Genomic DNA, 18,451 nt, shown 5'->3' with positions numbered 1-18,451 from the left:
ATAATTTATGAAGAAACAATTGTTGATAATTTATAAAGAAACAATGGTTTATACATAAACAGCTGCAAGTAATTTATGAAGAAACGGTTGTTGATAATTTATAAAAACACTAGTCAATAATATATGAACGTAACTTTATATTTTAAAAAAGGAAAAACTAAAGAAAATGGTCTCAAAAACTTCTCGTTAACCATAAGCACTTAATCAACTTTTATTAATATTAAAGACCAAAAAATAAAAAAAGCAGTGGCAGAGTCATAAATAAGTTAAATTTTGGTTGCATCGACTGTTTACACATGATTATTTAACTATTTATATAATCATGTACAAACAGTCGGTGCCACCTATTAGGGGACTTTTAGGTCAAGGTGGATTTGGGCTTTGAGAACGTCCTCTTGTCTCCATTGGTTCAGTTTCATACCAAGTCCTGGAATATCTTGAAAGAATTAGCACATCTTAGAAAATATCCCGGTTGGATCAATGACTCGAAGATAGGATAGTTAAGCAAATAATGGCTTGATCGATTGAGGCATGGTGTGAAGGCTAGAAGTTTATCAATTTAGCATGAGAGAGAGTTTGCATGGTTGTATGGTATTCTAGGTTGGATAATCTAGGTTTCCTAGGGTCATAATAAGGTTTCTGATGGTTGGGGTCTTCAGGGGAAAACCATAGGAAATGCTAAGGTTGGAAAGGCATTTTAGAATTTTTATGAACTAAGGGAGGAATTTTCCTAGCTTTGTGTAATACAATCCTCCTAACATTCTATCTTTTCTCTCTGGGCTATGAGGCTCTATGTCATCATGAATCCTCACTAAGGCATCTGACTTATATTTGTAGTTGAATGATTCATTTTTAGGGTTCCTAAGGAATCTCTAGTTGTGGCTTGGTCTTCTCTCCCATTTCTCCCTAGTTCTTCTACCACTTCTATTTAAGTGCAAGATGGCTAGGTGCTGCTACCTAGTGAAACCCGCATCGTGCATGTTTCCCAAAGCGTTGCTTTCTCGTGTTAGCCTTTCATAGGCGTTACTTCTTGTAACTCACCTCATGGCTTTCATGTGTCGATCTTCCACGTAAGCTGGGAAGAGAAAGTCAGCTTTTCTTTTCATTAAATGAATGTTTGATAGGCTTTCACGTGTCCATAAGGCTTAGGGCTTGATTCTTTCTTAACTAAGTTGGTTAGCTTGTTAAGGAAGAAGGAAACTAGGGTGATTCTCTCTCAAACTTACCCACATGGACTACAAAGGTTATAGGCTTCTATCTTTTGGCTCCCAAGCAACCCAAAGTCTTCCATAATCTTGACTCGACAAAGGCCCATAATTTTTTGTAACCATTCACACTACAATTCACTTGACAAGCCCCAAACATGTGACTTGGGCTTACTTTTGCGTGAATAGTGATTAGCGTGATAAGGCACATGGCTTGATAAATATACATGAATTTGCGTGGGCATGATGTGATTTATATGAATGTCCGACTTAATAACCATAATGTGACATGATTGTAAATATTTTCCTTTCTCAATTCTGCACCTTTGCATGTGTTTTGAGCTTGGTTTAAGGCTTGCATAGTAATTGGGTTTTGAGACTTGACCGGTCTTGTATGTGATATTTTTTGGCCTCAACACCACCAAAATTCATGTATAAACAGTTGACTTAATCATCTATAAATAGTCGGTGCCATCAAATTTCAAGTTAATTTATGTATAAATAGTTGACCAAATTATGTATAAACAATCAGTGTCACCAAAAGTGATGTATACAGTTTATCTAATCATGCAGAAACCGCTAAAGTTCAACTTAATTTATGTTTAAGGGTGAAATCTTTTACCAAATTACCAATGGTATCACCAAATTTGTACCAAAGTTTTGTATCAATCGATAATGTTTACAGTATTTGTATCGAACTATACATTTTCGATATGGTAATGATATTCAAAATCATCAACGACTGTGATACTTTATTGAACCAATATTATATAGTTTTCTATTATATAATTAAAAGTTCTTCTCAGCTCAATAACGCAGCATAAAAGAAATTGGTGGCATAAAATGAAATGGCGGCAAAGTGGGATAACCGAGCCAGAAAAAAAAAAAAAAAAAAAAAGATTAGAAGATATAAAAGAGTTGAAAAGAAAGAATGCTTTTAAAATGTTACCTGATCCATTAATATTAAGTTTGGTGAAATCAATTTGATTCTTATGACACGCGAGAAGGGCTTGTGCAGCTACAACATGATTTGAAAAAAGAATTGATATATATTGTAATTACTATTAATTGAATTTTGTATAATAATTTAAATTCTATTTAGATGGTGGATGAATTTAAGACAATAACACATTTAAGGCTACAAAATATGAGCTAATGGCATACAAATTGAACAATATTATATTTGCTCCTTGAATTGGACTTTAAAAAAACATATTTTTGTGTCATAAAATATTGCCCAATAACATAGCGACAATATCATTATTGTGGTGCCTAAAATAATCTCAAAAATTTGAAAGGTGACATGTGGACCTTTGCTCAAAAAAGACAAGATTGTCCTCATTAAATGAGCAGGTTCCTTAAATACTCTTACGCGCAGCTCAACACCCCTGAAGGCCTTAAATATTCCTACGCGCAGCTCAAGACCCCTGAAGGCTCACAACTCACATGCCTTGATAAGGAAAAGTCAAAGCATTAAAGATAATGATTAATTACACGAATCCTATCTTTAATACATTCCTAATTAAAGATTGACTTCATTCAAGTAAGTACTTTATATTTAAATCAATCAGGAATATTTACACTATTATCTCAATATATTATTTCCTATTTAATATCTTGAGAACATTTTTTTCCATACACTTTGGCTAATAGGATGCCTCCATGTATTGGTTAAAACCCCTATACCATGGCCAACACTCTTCCCTATGTGTGCGTGTATCTCTCTCTCTCTCTCTCTCTCTCAAATTCTACCAAATTTTGGTAAGCTTTTGTTGTCCCTAAAAACCCTAAACACATACTTTTTTTCAAAGAAACAAATCTAGGCATCGAAGATCTATTGGCCTAACCCCTCATCCCACCTCGTGGGTGCATGAGGCTTAGATCTTTAATCAAATGTGTTGATTGTTTTACAGGTGCATTTTTGCCAAAGGAAGAGATGCATAAATTTTAATCGGCAATTATTATACCATACCAACTGAATTATTAGCATACTAAAATTTGGGGTTACGAAATTTTGGCAGGGTAATGGTAGTAGATTTTGCAATACCAAAAGATTGATATGGTAATTGGTACAAGATTTTTGGTACAGCAATCGTACCGAACTCACCCTTATTAATGTACAAACAATTAACTTAATCGTGTATAAACAGTTGATATGATCATATATAAACAGTCGATGTCACAATAGTTCAACTTACTTTAAATAGTTGACCTGATTATATATAAATAGTCAAAGTTCAACTTATTTACGCAAATGTCACTACTTCCCAAACTTCAATTTATTTACGAAAAAGCCACAATTTTTTTTTTTACTTCATCTTTTTTACAATATTGCCACTAAACTTTGGTGGGGGACTTTTAGGTTGAGGTGGAGTTGGGCTTTGAGAGTGTTCTCTTGTCTTCTTTGGTTCGATTTCATACCAAACCCCTGAATATCTCGAAAGAGTTAGTTTGTCTTAGGAAATATCTCGGTTAGATCAATAACTTGAAGATTAGCATGATTGTGTAAATAATGGCTTGATCAAGAGAAGTGTGGTATGGAAGCTAGAAGTTCATCAATTTTACATGAAAGAGAGAATGATTGGATGATTGTATGGGTGTTTGTTGTTTGATAATCTGGGTTTCCAAAGGTGGTAGCAAGACTTAGAATGGTTGCGATACTTAGAAGATGGACATGGAAAATACTAAGGTTGCAAGATGATGTTTCTGGGTTTTCTCTGGTTCTCTGTGTAAAAACTAGGGAATTGGTGGATCCCTTCTCTAAAATTCTCCACATATATTTGTAGCTTAATGATCATTTCCCGAGGGATCTCTATTTTGGACATGTTTATCTGTCCCCTTTCTCCCTAGTTCTTCTTTACCCCCGATCCTGGTGTAAAGAGACTAGACTCTAGGACCTGCAACATGTTTTCTTCTCAAGGCGCAACTTTCCTGAGTCAGCTTTCCGTAGGCGGTACTTTTAGTAACGTGGCTCATGGCTTTCACGCATTGAACTTCTGCATAAGTTGGGAAGGGAAAGTTAGCATTAAATGCCTGTTTTGAAGGGATTTCACGTGAACTTAGGGCTGGAATCTAGTTTAGTCCTAATTGAACTAGTTAGCTTGCTAGGAAAAGAGGTAAAACTATTTCTCTCTCAATACCTGCCTATGTGGACTTCAAAGGTTATGGGCTAGGATCTTTAAACCCCCAAGTAGCCCAAAGTCTTTCGTAACCTTGATTCCACATAAGCCCGATGAATTTTCGTAACCATTCACACCACAATTCACTTGACAAGTCTCGAGCATGTGACTTGGGCTTATTTTAGCATGACAAATAAGCATGGCTTGATTTATGAATATTCGATTTAATTACCGTAGCATGACATGTTGTAAATTTATTTCTTCCTCGATCCCACACTTTTGCATATGTTGGGCTTGAATAGAGGCTTGCATGGTAGTTGGGCTTGAATAGTGGCTTGCATGGTAGTTGAGCTTTGAGACTTATTTGGGTTTGCTTATGACATTTTTGGGCTTCCAACAAACTTCAACTTATTTTTCAAACTATCAGTGCTACTATTTTTTTGGGCAAAACAGAATAATTGTTTTGATTTTTGGTATCTATAAAATCAAAGTTATTCCATATTTATCACTAGTAGGCATGGCCTTGTTTCTTTCTTCTAGGTCCTAAGGCTTGTTAAGACTTTATTTTATGTATTTTATTTGTCCGACTATGGGCTGTAAGATAATTCTTATAAATCAAAAGTTATTTTTCATTGGGCTGTGTGCTCGCAAACATGTGTTGCACATCAAATGGTTATGAGATTCGCACGTCAGATTATTGGACTAAGTTTATTTTAATAAAAAAAATTATGCTATAACTTTATTTAATGAAAAAGACTTAAATTTTAATGAAAACTCTTTAAATTTTAATAAAAAGGACAAAAAACTTAAATTTTAATGAAAAAGAAATAATTTTAATATTTAAAAAAAATTTGACGCGTGGACACGTGCTTCCCTCACACAAACTGTTTATGAAATTTAATACACTGTTTATAAAACTTAATGGTACTGCACTGTTTATGAAACTTAATGGTACTACACTGTTTATAAGACTTAACGGTACGACACTGTTTATAAAATTTAACGATATTATACTGTTTATGAAACTTAACAGTAGATGCTCGTCCCAGATTTTCAAGTTGTATCACCAGAATGCAAAAAAAAAAGATGAAAAAGAAAACATGATAGAAATCAACGTCCACGCTGTTAAAATCATGCATGGCTAATAGCTCAATATCATTACTAGAAAAATGGGTGATGAGTCCAATGATGTTGTCAATGGTGTTGCCCCACCCCTACCCCGAACCATTCCAACCCACACTTGACCGACTCCCTCCCAACCATACCTTCGCAGATGTGGTTCTGAATCGAACGGAACCCACTTCAATTTGAAATTTTAATTTTAGAGGAATAAAATATGCTTGGATTATGTCAAAGGGTTATGTAACTGAAGGATTGGTTGGGTACTTTTGCATGTGCCTTTAGTTAGGTTTTTTTTGTTTCTTTCTTTTGTCCTTATTATTAAATAAAGTTATATAATGGTTTTTTTTGTTAAAACTCAAGGTTTTGAAGCCTTTTTCATTAGTTTCTTTAAAAAAAAAAAAAATTTAATGTCATTTTCATTGTTTTATGTACTTTAAAGTCCCTCATCTAGGAATTAGATCCTCTCTGGATCCCTTTAGTGGGGATCCTAGGAATCAATTAATAACAACCGTTCATCAAATATCATGCGGCCACAATTTTTCTCTTTTTTTTATATTTTTCATACAAAACAAGATTGCTTTACTTTTGAAAAAAACATTCAATTGTGGCTGCACGATCTTTGATGAATGGTTAGTATTAATTGATCCCCTGAATCCCCAGTTTAGGAGATCTGGAAAGGATCTAATTCCCCTCATCCAAACTTAACACTAAAATAATATATGAATGAGGATCCTCTCTATATTCTCTTTGTGAGGATCTCGGGGATCCTCCAATCACGTCCGTTCAGCATACATCGTGCAATCAGTTTTCTTCAGGTACTGTTTATATTCAATTTTAAATAATAAAAAATTACAATAATAATTTATTACCACACAGTATACGATGAACAAACGTGATTGGAGGATCATTGGGATCCTCACAAAGAGGATCCGGAGGGGATCCTCAGTCTGTTGTATATGTTTGCCTTAAACCAAACACTATCGGTCTGGAAAGTTGTGTTCGAAAAACATATCGAATATTCTAACATCGTATGTGTCGCGGCATATTCCCACTGTAGCAAGAAGTAGACATAACTTTGATCAATTAAGTACGTGATTACAACGTAAATTTCCATCCATTTTAAGTGCGCGATTACCATGATGACGCCTCAGCATCTAATTTGTCAATCTTCCACTAGAAAAAAACAACATCAAATGGCAAAGATCTCAACTACAAAACCGGTAGTCCTTCTAATTTGTTTAACATATTCATTACCACAAGCCTCACAAAGAACCATGGGGGAAATTTTGCAACCATCAGATAAAGAGGTGAAAACTTTTATCTACTTTTATTCCGGTTATGACAGATGACTTTTCTTTAAGATCCTCGCTAGAAGACCTTAAGAATCAATTGGGAAGAAAAAAATGAAGGCTTTTGAACGTGAAAGCATATGAAACTCGGCTTCAAGGACACGGCGAATCAACGGAGACTGTGATGGCGGGTAAATGCGGCTCCTGCTCTTTGACTGATTCAGATTCTTGGACTAGTTTTGTCGCACATTTCTGCATCTCTTTTTTCTTACCCCATAGAAGAATGTACAAGCCGACGATCACAACGATAGATCCTAACAAGCTGCTCAGTGTCAATGCAGCACCAATGAGGAAAGCTATTACCATAAGTAGTAATCATATGTAGGTATTGGCAACTGTAAAATAGATAGGAAAGTTCACCTTCCGAGGTGGAGTAGTTCATGGAAGATGGGGATACCGATTAGGGCCACCATTATCTGCACGAGCGGGCTAAAAGCTGCAGTAAACACCGGCCCCCGTTTCCTCACACACCATGCCATCCCCACAAAACCTAATCCCGATGCTATCATTCCCTGTATAATGTATATATAATTATACACCAATAGTAAGGCATGTAGCTGAAGCATGTATAACTTTTTTTTTTCTTTTGAAAAAAGTGATATTCTAAGCTTCTTTAATTTCCTGGAAACGGATATATTAATTGCACTGGCCAACTGACATTACCTGGATTCGTGAAGTTGTATAACTTTTGGAACAAAGATACCAAAACCCCTTAAGTATTTTTGCGTAATTGTAATTAGAAGAAGGGTAATACTTACAGAAAACAGGACAGCTATGACTTGTGTCCTTCCCCTCAGAACCCACATGGAAAGGTTCCTTCCTGTGCAAACACCTAAGATTGCAGACTGAATGGCACCAAAGAAATTCATTATTGTGGTGCTAGAATACTGGCAAGGATACATCTTGCTAATGTTTGTTTGAACAAGAAACCATGAAGACCACAATAGGGTTCCGCCAACCAAAGCTATCGAACCAATCGTCCAACCCTCATGGTTTCGCGTTGACCTCAGCTGAATGCCATGATCTATGGTTTGAGTACTAACTGTGGATTTTGAGGAATCAAATAGAGGAACTCCTTTGTAAAGAGTTAGTATAAAAGCTCCACCGATGCACACCAGTGTACCGAGTACTTTTGCTCTCCCACTGTGGCATTTTAAGTTCACTTTCTCTAACCTGCAAGATTAAACGCTCGATTTCGTACAGCAGCACGTGAACAAGATTCAAAGAACATGTAAATGAGGTTTTTGTGACTTTTTTTGTACCCAAACGGTAACGCTATTATGAAAGTGATCACAGGCACCATGTTGACGAAGGCACAGGCAAAAGTCGCAGATGTGTATTGGATTCCGAGGAGAAAGAAGTATTGCGTTAGGGATGTCCTGCAACAACAAAAAGATATAGACACATGAAAAAATGTAAAATTGATGTACAAGTCTCTGTCGAGTTTACTAACCCAAGAATTGCACTTAAGAAGTGAAAACATGTGATGCGAAGTGTGAGCTTTGGTCTAGTATTCCTGCAAGCAAATCAGAAAAGTCTTCAGCAAGTTAAGGCATAGAAATATCAAAATGAATTTCCGAAAAAGCAAGGAATGATGTTTGCCTACCTTTCCCCAAAGTAGCTAACTGGTGCTAAGAAAATGGTAGCAATCGTCAACCGGTACGTGATAAGAACCAAATGGTTCATTCCCTCATCGAGCACTTTCTTGAGCAGAATATTCACTATAGCGAACGAGAAATCGATTGCTACCATGGCAATAAAAGGCTTCCATTCGTCACACCCTTTCACGTCCGTCATTTCTGTGAGTCACACTAGGAGGCAGGGCTGAGCTAGCTAGGCCTCTCAACAACTCTGAGTTTTAGAGGATGATTTTCTTGTGCTTAAAAACACAGCAGAGGGCGGGCCAATCTGTTGAGATAAATAGACAAGCTCCAGAATAAGTGGGCACAAAGCAAGATTTAAATTCTCTAAATCACATCACTGCTTTAAGCAACCAACTTTGACATAATTTAATCTTTGATTCCCTTTCTTTTTTCTTCCTTTTTTTTCATTGACTGATACTTTCCAATGCACACAGACTAACCGGGGAATCGTTTCGTACAGTTCTTTTCGGGCATCGAATTCACGACCCTCATACATCCCTACCCTAGAAGTTGTAGAGTCTTGTCATAGGCCATGAGTTTTTTTTACCACTGTATCAGGTTATGTTCTTTGTCCCAGTGAATCTTCTTTAAGTCAACAATTATACTATATATAGCTCATCATGGGCATCTCTTTTGAGTGGTGGTGTTGGAAATAAATACTCTTCTACCTCCTTCTGTGCTTCGCATTGGCATCTAATACTTCATCGTCGAACCTGGACGAACAGCAGCCGTATATCTTCTACACATGGTCTAGAAGAACATATCAAATCTTCCCACCAAGAAACTTAAAAAACAAAAAGAAAAGTAATGTTTAAAGCATGGGATTGTGATCAATTAAACTATGCTGATCACCTACCCGGGTGAGGCAAGCGAGGTGAGGTAGGTTTAGATTAGACGGAGGAGATTAATAACGTTCATCTCATGAAGCGCCACTAACTATATCCCTTCTAGGCAGAATGCTTGTTCTTATGTCAATAAATCGTCGATAATATTGACTGATAACAGAAAAATGTATTATTATTCATACATTATGGCCATTATTAAATCTTCCTACCGTATAACTTTAAAAAAATAAAAAAAAAAAAGAAAAAAAAAAGAAACATAGTGTTTAAAACATGGGATTAGCCACTTAGTATTACGTTCTAATGGTATTCCTCTTCACTTATAAGTAAGAGGTCTTAGGTTCGACTATCTCCAAAGGCGAATTTGAATCATATTATTGTTTAGCCCATTGTGAGGCTAAGTCCACCCCTCCCCCTTAGTGTAGATAATATCGTTTGTTCCAAAAACAACTCTTAATGTAGATAATTAATATCGTTTGTTCCAAAAAAAAAAAAAACATGGGATTATGCTCAATTAACTTAGTTTGATCATTGAGCATGACCTGCATTCTTTATTAAAAAGGACAGACTATAAATATACCGTCAATAATTAACAGATAACGTGTCAATAACAAAACGTATCAACGTATAAGTGATACAATTACAAATACCAACATTATTGATAGAAATCCTAACCTTTAACAAAGTATGAATATCATGCAAACTCAATTTCTAACTAAATCAGTACATCAATTGAGCACATAAAACATATTGCGAGGGCACTGAAGCCCGATAGCTGAAAAGCCGAAGATTATGGAAATAAAGAATGATCAAAACTCAAGCTTTCTGTTCATTTTTCACAATTATAGGCATGCATGAATAGCAAAGTCATCAATATGATTTGGCTAACATTATTGAATCACTAAATCACCACGTGTAGTCATTATCTTTACGCTTAGTTAGCTTTTTTATTTCAAGCACCTTTCCTTTTTCTTCAATTTTGTAGTGGGAAGTGATTTTCGCAAATATTTTTTTCTCTCTTTATAGACTTTTAACTATGTTTTGTAATTGAATTTATTGGATTAAAGAAAAATTGTAGAATTATCAGAGAGACGGGACAAAATTTCACTTCCAACAACATTGATATTGTCTGCTAACTTGTCAATTATCACCTGCACATTCCGACAAGTACACACTTTCAACAAGTCGCCTGACTTGTTAATTATCACCTACACAGTTCGACAAGTGTGAGTGGTTTTGGTATTAGTATTAGAGAGACGGGTTAAAGGCCCACTTCTAACAACATCAATATTGTCCCCTAACTTTTTAAGTCTGACAAGTGAATGGTTTTAACACAAAGAGGAATTAGGATATTTAAACTCTTCTTTTTTTAAAGATACAATCAATGTGAAATATTTCAACATAAACAACGAACATAAATAAACAAAAGTATGCATGAAGAGAAAATAGACGTGTGAAAAACATCTCCGTTCTAAAATAGTTAGGGCACCGAATCAAGAATCTATACGTCAAATTAACTACTTTCTGGCATCACCAGTACCATCAAGCAGTTACTTTTGTGGGATGACCATGACCACTCTTTACTGGGGACCCAAATTTGCATGTCCTTATATACTACCTTTTTCTTCAGTTGCTATCTTTAGTAATTCCACTTAGCCTTTGCCTCATGCTTTGCATATATAAAGGTTTGAACTTTGAGGAGTGATATGTCCTGTGATTAGTACAGAGATTAGTCGGTTGTTTTAGCTGAGCTTAGTCACGCATGCCTCTATTTCCCATCATCTCAAACTTTCTCAATCAATTGGTGGTTATGTACCCGAGGAAGAAAATATATGCTGATATAAAGTGACAAAAGCAACAACGATGACAAGAATTATTAAACAGTAAACTCTAGAAGATACTATGAGATAATCTTAAAGTTTATTTGATCATCAAGAAAAATATCTGATACAAAAGCATGACTTCTTATTCATCAAGAAAACAATCATAATCTAAAAGAAACAATTATGAAATTATTTGTAAAATATCAACCTTTCTTAAAAACTCTTGAAACCCGATTATGTTTAATTAAACAGGATTATTGTGCCAACCAAAATAAAGAAGTAAAGTTTCCTCAAACCAAGGAACAATATTGTGTTACAAGCAATATATAGACATGTACAAAATTGATGCTATTGATAAAATCCACTCATTTCCATACACCATATTAGCAAGAATAAATAAGTAAAAATAAAAAAACTCCAGTACAGCAATTGATGATCAAATCTGCAAGAGAAAAAAGCACATTTGGGGGTTGTTTCTGCCACTAACAAGTACAGAGTAGCAAAAAATTTCGATTAGAAAATAACATGTGATCAAATTTGATGCTCAATCTTCATAATTTTGCCACTTTGCATCGTCACATGTCAGGAACAGTCAGTCAGCTGCAGAGTTTTCATGAAGAAGCACGTACTCCCGGCTACTATTACCAAACCTATTTGTGTCCTTCTCGACAAGTTCATAATACCTTTGAGGTTCAATTGCACTACCATTAATAAATGTTCTGTTCGTGCTTCCAAGGTCAATTAAGTAAGGCCTTACTTGATTTTCTTCTACTCGCTGGAATTGCACAATAGCATGCTGTTTGCTGTACGACGGATGGAATGTAGGAATGTCTGCCACTCTCGTTTCCCTCCCGAAAAGAGGAATCTTTGACGATGCAATTCGTAAAAGGGTTCTTCGCTCGAAACCAATTTGCCATCCTTGAAAACATACAGCCTCCACCTTACATCAGGTTTGTGTGAATCTGCAGGCTCAGTGTATAGTAATGTTATGCTCTGGAATCTATCGGTTGCAGCAAGGTTTCTAGATAGGTTAAAGTTTGGAGCTTGAGAGTCCGATGAAGACATGAAGGGATTTATGTGTACCGCCTTATTTTCTGGTCACATTCTCATAAACAAAAAATTGTATTGAACACAAGCGTGATACTACTAGGTAGTGCTAGTAGATAGAAATCATAGAATTGTGAATAGTTGCGGCTTGATAAATCTGACTTCTAATCAAACAATTGAGGATCGAGTGTGGAACTAAGTCAATTTGGTTCTTTTCTGCACCTTGAGAAAATAAATAAAACGAATAAGTTTCCTTTGCATAAGCCACGAGGGATTTTTGGGGCGAGCTAGCGAGCTTTACCATCTTGAGAGCACGTTACCAGCCCAACATGAGGGTCACATAAGCCCTGTTTAATAGGCTGGATGAGATAGGTTATGATAAATTAAAATGGACTTGAGTTCAGTTAATTGTTTATTGTGTCAAAATGTAAGATGAACGTAATTGAACATGAGGACTTATGAATCCACAACAGAATGAATCTAACATATCATTTTATATGAGTTACAAGTTATGTCTTACAAGTTCCTACTAATCTAATTATATTCGTAAGACCCAGTTCCATTCAGCCTACCAAACAGGCCGATTACAAATTGCATTCATATGGAAAAGATTACAAAGTGAAAATCACAGGAAGTGACCTTGCTATATATAACATGTCCATGTCACCGCAAACATGGCTAAAAGTCCCACAAGTTAATGAGAGCAAATTTGAAAGGAATTGCAAATATTATATATTTTATGTATTAAAAAAAAATTAAATTGGTTAACTCTGGTTACAGTGGTGTTTTCTTACAATGGTGGTAACACTCACCACTTAAGAAGGGCGATAACCAAATTTAGACTTTAAGGCTTCCACAATAGTTTGAATGAATGTGATACTTGGATATAGTAGTCAGGCAGCCTGAACTTGATACTTATTGCACTAATGCTACACTAGTATGAATCCAATATATTAATATTACACTCATGAGTTTAATATATTGTATTCATAAGTTTAATATATTAAACTCACGAAGTCAATATATTAGTATATCACACTAAAACTTTTCAACATCATGTAAAAGTGTAATTCTTATATAAGTTTAATATATTAATGTCATAATCACTTTTTCTCTAGAAGACCTAACTTTATTTGAAACAAAAAATAAATAAATTTATAGTACAATGGACATATTTTGATGAGAGCAAAATAAATAAATAAAAAGACACACTTTTACAAAAACAACAGAAGAAACAACTTAAACGCAATTTTTTGTTTGTCGTTTGAAGGCATGGACTTAATTTGAACGCTACAGTTACGTACTCCGCCCTTTCTTTCAATCCACGCTTACTTACCCGCGCTCTCTGCTTACTATTAACGCTATTCATTCGTCCCAATATAAATTACTCGCTCTCAAATCAAACCCTAACTCTGCGACTCCCTTCCCAAAAAGAATAAACCCTAATTCTCCCTCTCGTATTTTATCGTCTGATCTATTAAAATTTCGCTCCATCTCAAGTACTTCGCAAAACCCTAACTCTTACAGTTTTTCTCTGTTTCTCACATTATAATGTGAGTAATTCAACTTTTATTTGAGTGATTTCTCCCGAGCTTTATATGTGTAAAGAGAAAATCGGAGCGTTGGTTCTTAAACGACTGAATTATAGCTTTTGTCTATGAATTAATTGTAATTTTCGTTCATGAGGGCATGAAGTAGAAACCCTTCAAATTTTGTGTCTGAATTTGACAAAATGTGAAGCATTGAACCTTCATGCCAATTTACTCTTATTCAAATTGTTGCAACTGCAAAATTACGTTAACGGGTAATTGGACCGATTGAATAGAGGATTTACTGACTAGATTGGCTTTTGAGGATTTATGCAAAAGTTTGGATTTTTTGATAATTTATTGTATTTGAGGGCTATTAAACATCATCTATATGACTCTGTTTTCGTTAATTTTAATTTCAAAGTGTTTTTAACTTTCCGTTCTGTTGTTGTTTCAGTTTTGATTTCCACAAGCTCTGAAGATGGGTGGTCATTCCTTTCGGTTTCCTGGCTGGGGTTCAACTCACTGTAAGTTTTCTCGACTCTATCTTTTCATATGAGCCATGAGTCAAGATTTCCGTTGTACCGTGTTAACTGCATTCAGTAATGTTCAGTTCATTCCATATTTGAATGATTGTTTTCTGTTTTTTTCATCTGGTATGCATTTATAACCAGCTGGGAGTATTTGTGCTGCATAATCTCTTGTTTATTCTCTGTGGAAAATAGTTTAATTCATTTAACAGCAGGTAGGAATTCGTCTGGAAGCCCATTTTATTCCCAATCGTTCTTGGAGCACGAGCGGCGCAACAACAACGCTTCTGCTCCCAATCTCTGCAGGTGCGGTGAAAATGGTTTGTTTACCTGTGCTTGCATATCTAGTTTTGTCCCCTACATTAAACCCCAATTTGAGTTCCTTAATTTTCTTTTTCCCCGAAAGTTTATGCCTATATATAAGTGGTGGTTTCTGTATGACATTAATATGTTGTTATTGGAAGAATAAGCCGTCCTACAGCCGTCCTACCTACACACTAGCCGTCCTACAGCCGTCCTACCTTGTCCTACCTACACACTAGGACGGCTACCTTGTCCCCTACAGCTGTCCTACCTTGTCCTACCTACACACTAGGACGGCTACCTTGTCCTACCTACACACTTGTATCATGTATATATATCCTTGTAATCTTGTAGAGAAATAAAATGAGAAAAAGCATTCTCTTCCATATTTTCCACATGGTATCAGAGCCGGAACCTTAACCGGCCTGACTCCATTGTTGTCCCTTCTCTTCTTCTGCACATTCGTTTCGATAATGGCAGAAGATAATCTTTTTGACTCAGAAGCTGAAAGCTTCACAGCTCCTCGCCCTAGTTTTCCAGAAGCTGAAGTCAACCCAAACCAACGTTTGTGTTCTGTGTTGTTAAATGAGTTTAACTATCTTCCATGGTCCAGATCAATATCTCTTGCCCTTGGAGGAAGATCCAAACTTGGATTCGTCAATGGAAGTATTGAAGCACCTGACGTCGCATCGCCGGAGTATGAAGCATGGCTGTGCAAAGACCAGCTGGTCATGTCGTGGCTCCTCAACTCCATGGATCCTAAGCTGTCTGAAATTTTCAGTTTTTCAGAATCCTCTAGTGCTCTTTGGAAGGCAGTCAAGGACATGTATGGAAATCAAAACAATGCTGCTCGAGTGTTCCAGCTTAAGAGGAATCTTGCAAGTCTTCAACAAGGTGATAAATCCTTTGTTCATCATCTCGGTTGCATGAAAAACATGTGGAACGAACTAGAAATGTATCGACCACACACTATCGATTCTGCCGTACTGTTAAAAAGGTCCGAGGAAGACAAAATCTTTCATTTGCTTGCAAGTTTGGGTTCTGAATATGAAGATCTTAGAAGCCATATTCTAATGAATCCCGAACTTCCATCATTTGCAAGTGTTTGCACTACTATCCAGCGAGAAGAAGTACGCAGAAAAGTCATGAATGTTGACGTAAAACCTAGTGTGTCTGAGGCTAGAGCTTTTGTGACAAATCACAAGTCATTTGGAGATAAAGTATACAAGGGAAAAAGGCCAGATCCGAAGTGTCTACATTGTAATAATGTTGGACATCTAATAGATCGATGCTGGATATTGCACCCTGAGTTGAAGCCAAGGTTTGAGAACAAGCCTTTAAGAGATCATAAGGGCTCACACGCCAGACCACATACAAACAAGTACCATGCTGCTGCTGCTACATCCATCGGTGGGTCGATGAACTTTACAGCCAATTCGGCTGACTTGTTGAATGAGTTCTCAACCTACCTTCAAACCAGAAAAGGAAGCACAGGTGAAACGTCGACTGGGGAAAGTCAAACTGCTCTTCTTGGACAGTTTGCAGGGTTCTTAGCTGAATCTGGTCATGTACCTCAAGGAGACATTCCAGGTATCATGTGTGCTTTTTCAACTGCTCTAAATGTTAGTCACTCTCATGATTTTTGGATTATAGACTCAGGTGCCACAGATCACATGACAAATCAATATTCTAAGCTATACGATTTTGAAAGCCACACTAAACCATCACTAGTTTCTGTAGCAAATGGTAGAGGTGTGCCAGTTCTAGGTAGAGGGAAAGTTAAACTGATCTCAGAAACTGTTGAGTCCACAACGTTATATGTTCCATCTTTTCCTTTTCAATTATTGTCCGTAGGAAGGATTACAAACTCTCTAAACTGTCGTGCAATTTTTCCCCCCCACAATGTTGTTTTTCAGGATCTAGCCACCAAGAAGCTGATTGGTGAAGGTCATTACCTAAATGGGTTGTACTATTTTTCAGAGGACCTCAATGTTCCAAAGGGGTTCCAAGTCAGCTCAAACCTAGAACATCGGTTGTGGCATCAACGCCTAGCACATCCCTCAGAATCTGTGTTGTCTACGTTGTTCCCTAGTTTATGCAAATCCTCCCTTGTATGTGAAATTTGTCATTTGTCAAAATCTACTAGACTCCCATTCAATTCTTCCATGTCTAGGACTAGCAAGTTGTTTGAGATGGTGCACTCCGATGTTTGGGGACCTGCACCTCTAGAGTCTTTCGATGGTTATAGGTACTACGTTATCTTTGTTGATGATTTCTCAAGAGCCACTTGGTTGTACCTCCTAAAATTCAAAAGTGAAGTTATGGATGGTTTCAAGGACTTTCATAATCTTGTCATGAACCATTTTTCGTCCCAAATCCACATACTAAGGTCTGATAATGGCACTGAATATACATCCAAAAATATGACTAACTATTTGAGCACCCATGGAATTATACATCAAACAAGTTGTGTAGGTACTCCTCAGCAAAATGGAATTGCCGAAATGAAGAATCGGGACCTACTTGAAAAAATCAGGGCGCTAATGTTGCAAATGAATGTGCCTAAGAGGTTTTGGTCTCAAGGAGTTCTTGCAGCCACCTATCTTATCAACAGACTGCTTAGTCGTGTTCTGAATACAAAATCACCATTTGAGGTTATGCAAAACAAAAAAGGTAATCTTTCCCATCTGAGAATCTTTGGATGTACCTATTATGTTCATATTCAATCCCATCACCGAGACAAGCTTGATCCCAAAGCTGTCAAGTGTGTTTTCATGGGATACTCATCCACCCAAAAAGGGTACAAATGCTACAATCCGTGCTCCAGGAAGATGTTTGTCTCAAGAGATGTACGGTTTGATGAAAACCAACCATATTTCAACAAATCATCAGATCAAAATCGTCAGGGGGAGCATTTCCTAGATCTCTTCCCATTGCCAAATCCAGTCGAACCAAGTGACTGTGTCCATTCACTACCTCACAACCGGGACTCTCATGCAACTCTTAATGACAACCTGCTTATTGGAGACGACACTGAAGCCTCAGAAGCACAAGTAGTTCCCCATGACCATAACACAACATCTATACAAGAGAGTGGAGCTGAACCTATTGTGATCCCAGCTCAACCCCGCAGGAATCCGACTCGAGATCGACATCCACCATCAAGGCTGCAAGACTATGAAACTTACCATGCCAGGTACCCTATTCACAAGTTTGTAAATTACTCCAAAGTCTCTCACTCTCATGCAGCCTTCCTCAGTAAACCGTCCTATGAAAGTGAACCAAGGAACTTTCAAGAAGCCAATCGTCAAGTTGTGTGGAGGCTAGCCATGGAAGAAGAACTCAAAGCCTTGAATGAAAATAAAACCTGGAGTGTAGTTCAACTTCCCAAAGGCAAGAAGGTGGTAGGCAGTCGATGGGTCTATAAAATCAAGTTTAATTCTGATGGCTCAATTGAACGACACAAGGCAAGATTGGTGGCTCGCGGTTTTACTCAAACTTTTGGAGTGGACTATAAGGAGACATTTGCTCCCGTGGCTAAGATGAGCACAATAAGGGTTTTGTTATCTGTTGCAGTGAACCATGAATGGCCATTGTACCAAATGGATGTAAAAAATGCTTTTTTACATGGAGACCTCGAAGAGGAAGTCTACATGCAACTACCCCCGGGTCATCCACAAGCACAGAATTCAGGTATGGCTTGCAAGCTTCATAAGTCAATCTATGGCTTGAAACAATCTCCTCGTGCCTGGTATGCCAAACTGAGCTCGGTACTTGAAAATTTTGGGTTCAAGAGAAGTCATGCTGATTCCTCCCTGTTTGTTCGAATAGGATCAGTTGGCAAATTAGTTGTACTAATCTATGTTGATGATATCATCATCACAGGTGATAACATTGATGAGATTCACACTCTTAAACATTCTCTTCATCAACAATTTG

At 36.8% G+C, this 18,451-nt stretch overlaps 1 protein-coding gene across 2 annotated transcripts; it reads right to left on the bottom strand.

Annotated features, from left to right (window-relative positions):
* Positions 1-6,500: 6,500 nt before the first annotated feature.
* LOC137709826 (WAT1-related protein At3g30340-like) lies at positions 6,501-8,708 on the bottom strand. 2 transcript variants are annotated; one of them, XM_088695648.1, is made up of 7 exons: positions 8,402-8,701; positions 8,249-8,311; positions 8,058-8,174; positions 7,839-7,968; positions 7,554-7,640; positions 7,156-7,307; positions 6,652-7,057 (listed from the first exon to the last, which is right to left on the bottom strand). In XM_088695648.1, the coding sequence occupies exons 1-7, from the start codon at positions 8,590-8,592 to the stop codon at positions 6,889-6,891; spliced, it is 909 nt and encodes a 302-aa protein (XP_088551774.1). In that variant the 5' UTR covers positions 8,593-8,701; the 3' UTR covers positions 6,652-6,888. The 2 variants fall into 2 exon arrangements, with proteins under 2 accessions (XP_068304912.2, XP_088551774.1); XM_068448811.2 differs by having other exon boundaries at positions 6,501-7,057; positions 7,554-7,968; positions 8,402-8,708.
* Between the last annotated feature and the right edge of the window lie 9,743 nt (positions 8,709-18,451).

This window comes from Pyrus communis, chromosome 6, assembly GCF_041283825.1.
Source record: "Pyrus communis isolate YQ-2024b chromosome 6, ASM4128382v1, whole genome shotgun sequence".
In the NCBI taxonomy this organism is placed as follows: domain Eukaryota; kingdom Viridiplantae; phylum Streptophyta; class Magnoliopsida; order Rosales; family Rosaceae; genus Pyrus; species Pyrus communis.
The sequence above is the reverse complement of the archived record's forward strand: the minus strand, read 5'-3'. Positions and strand labels throughout refer to the sequence as shown.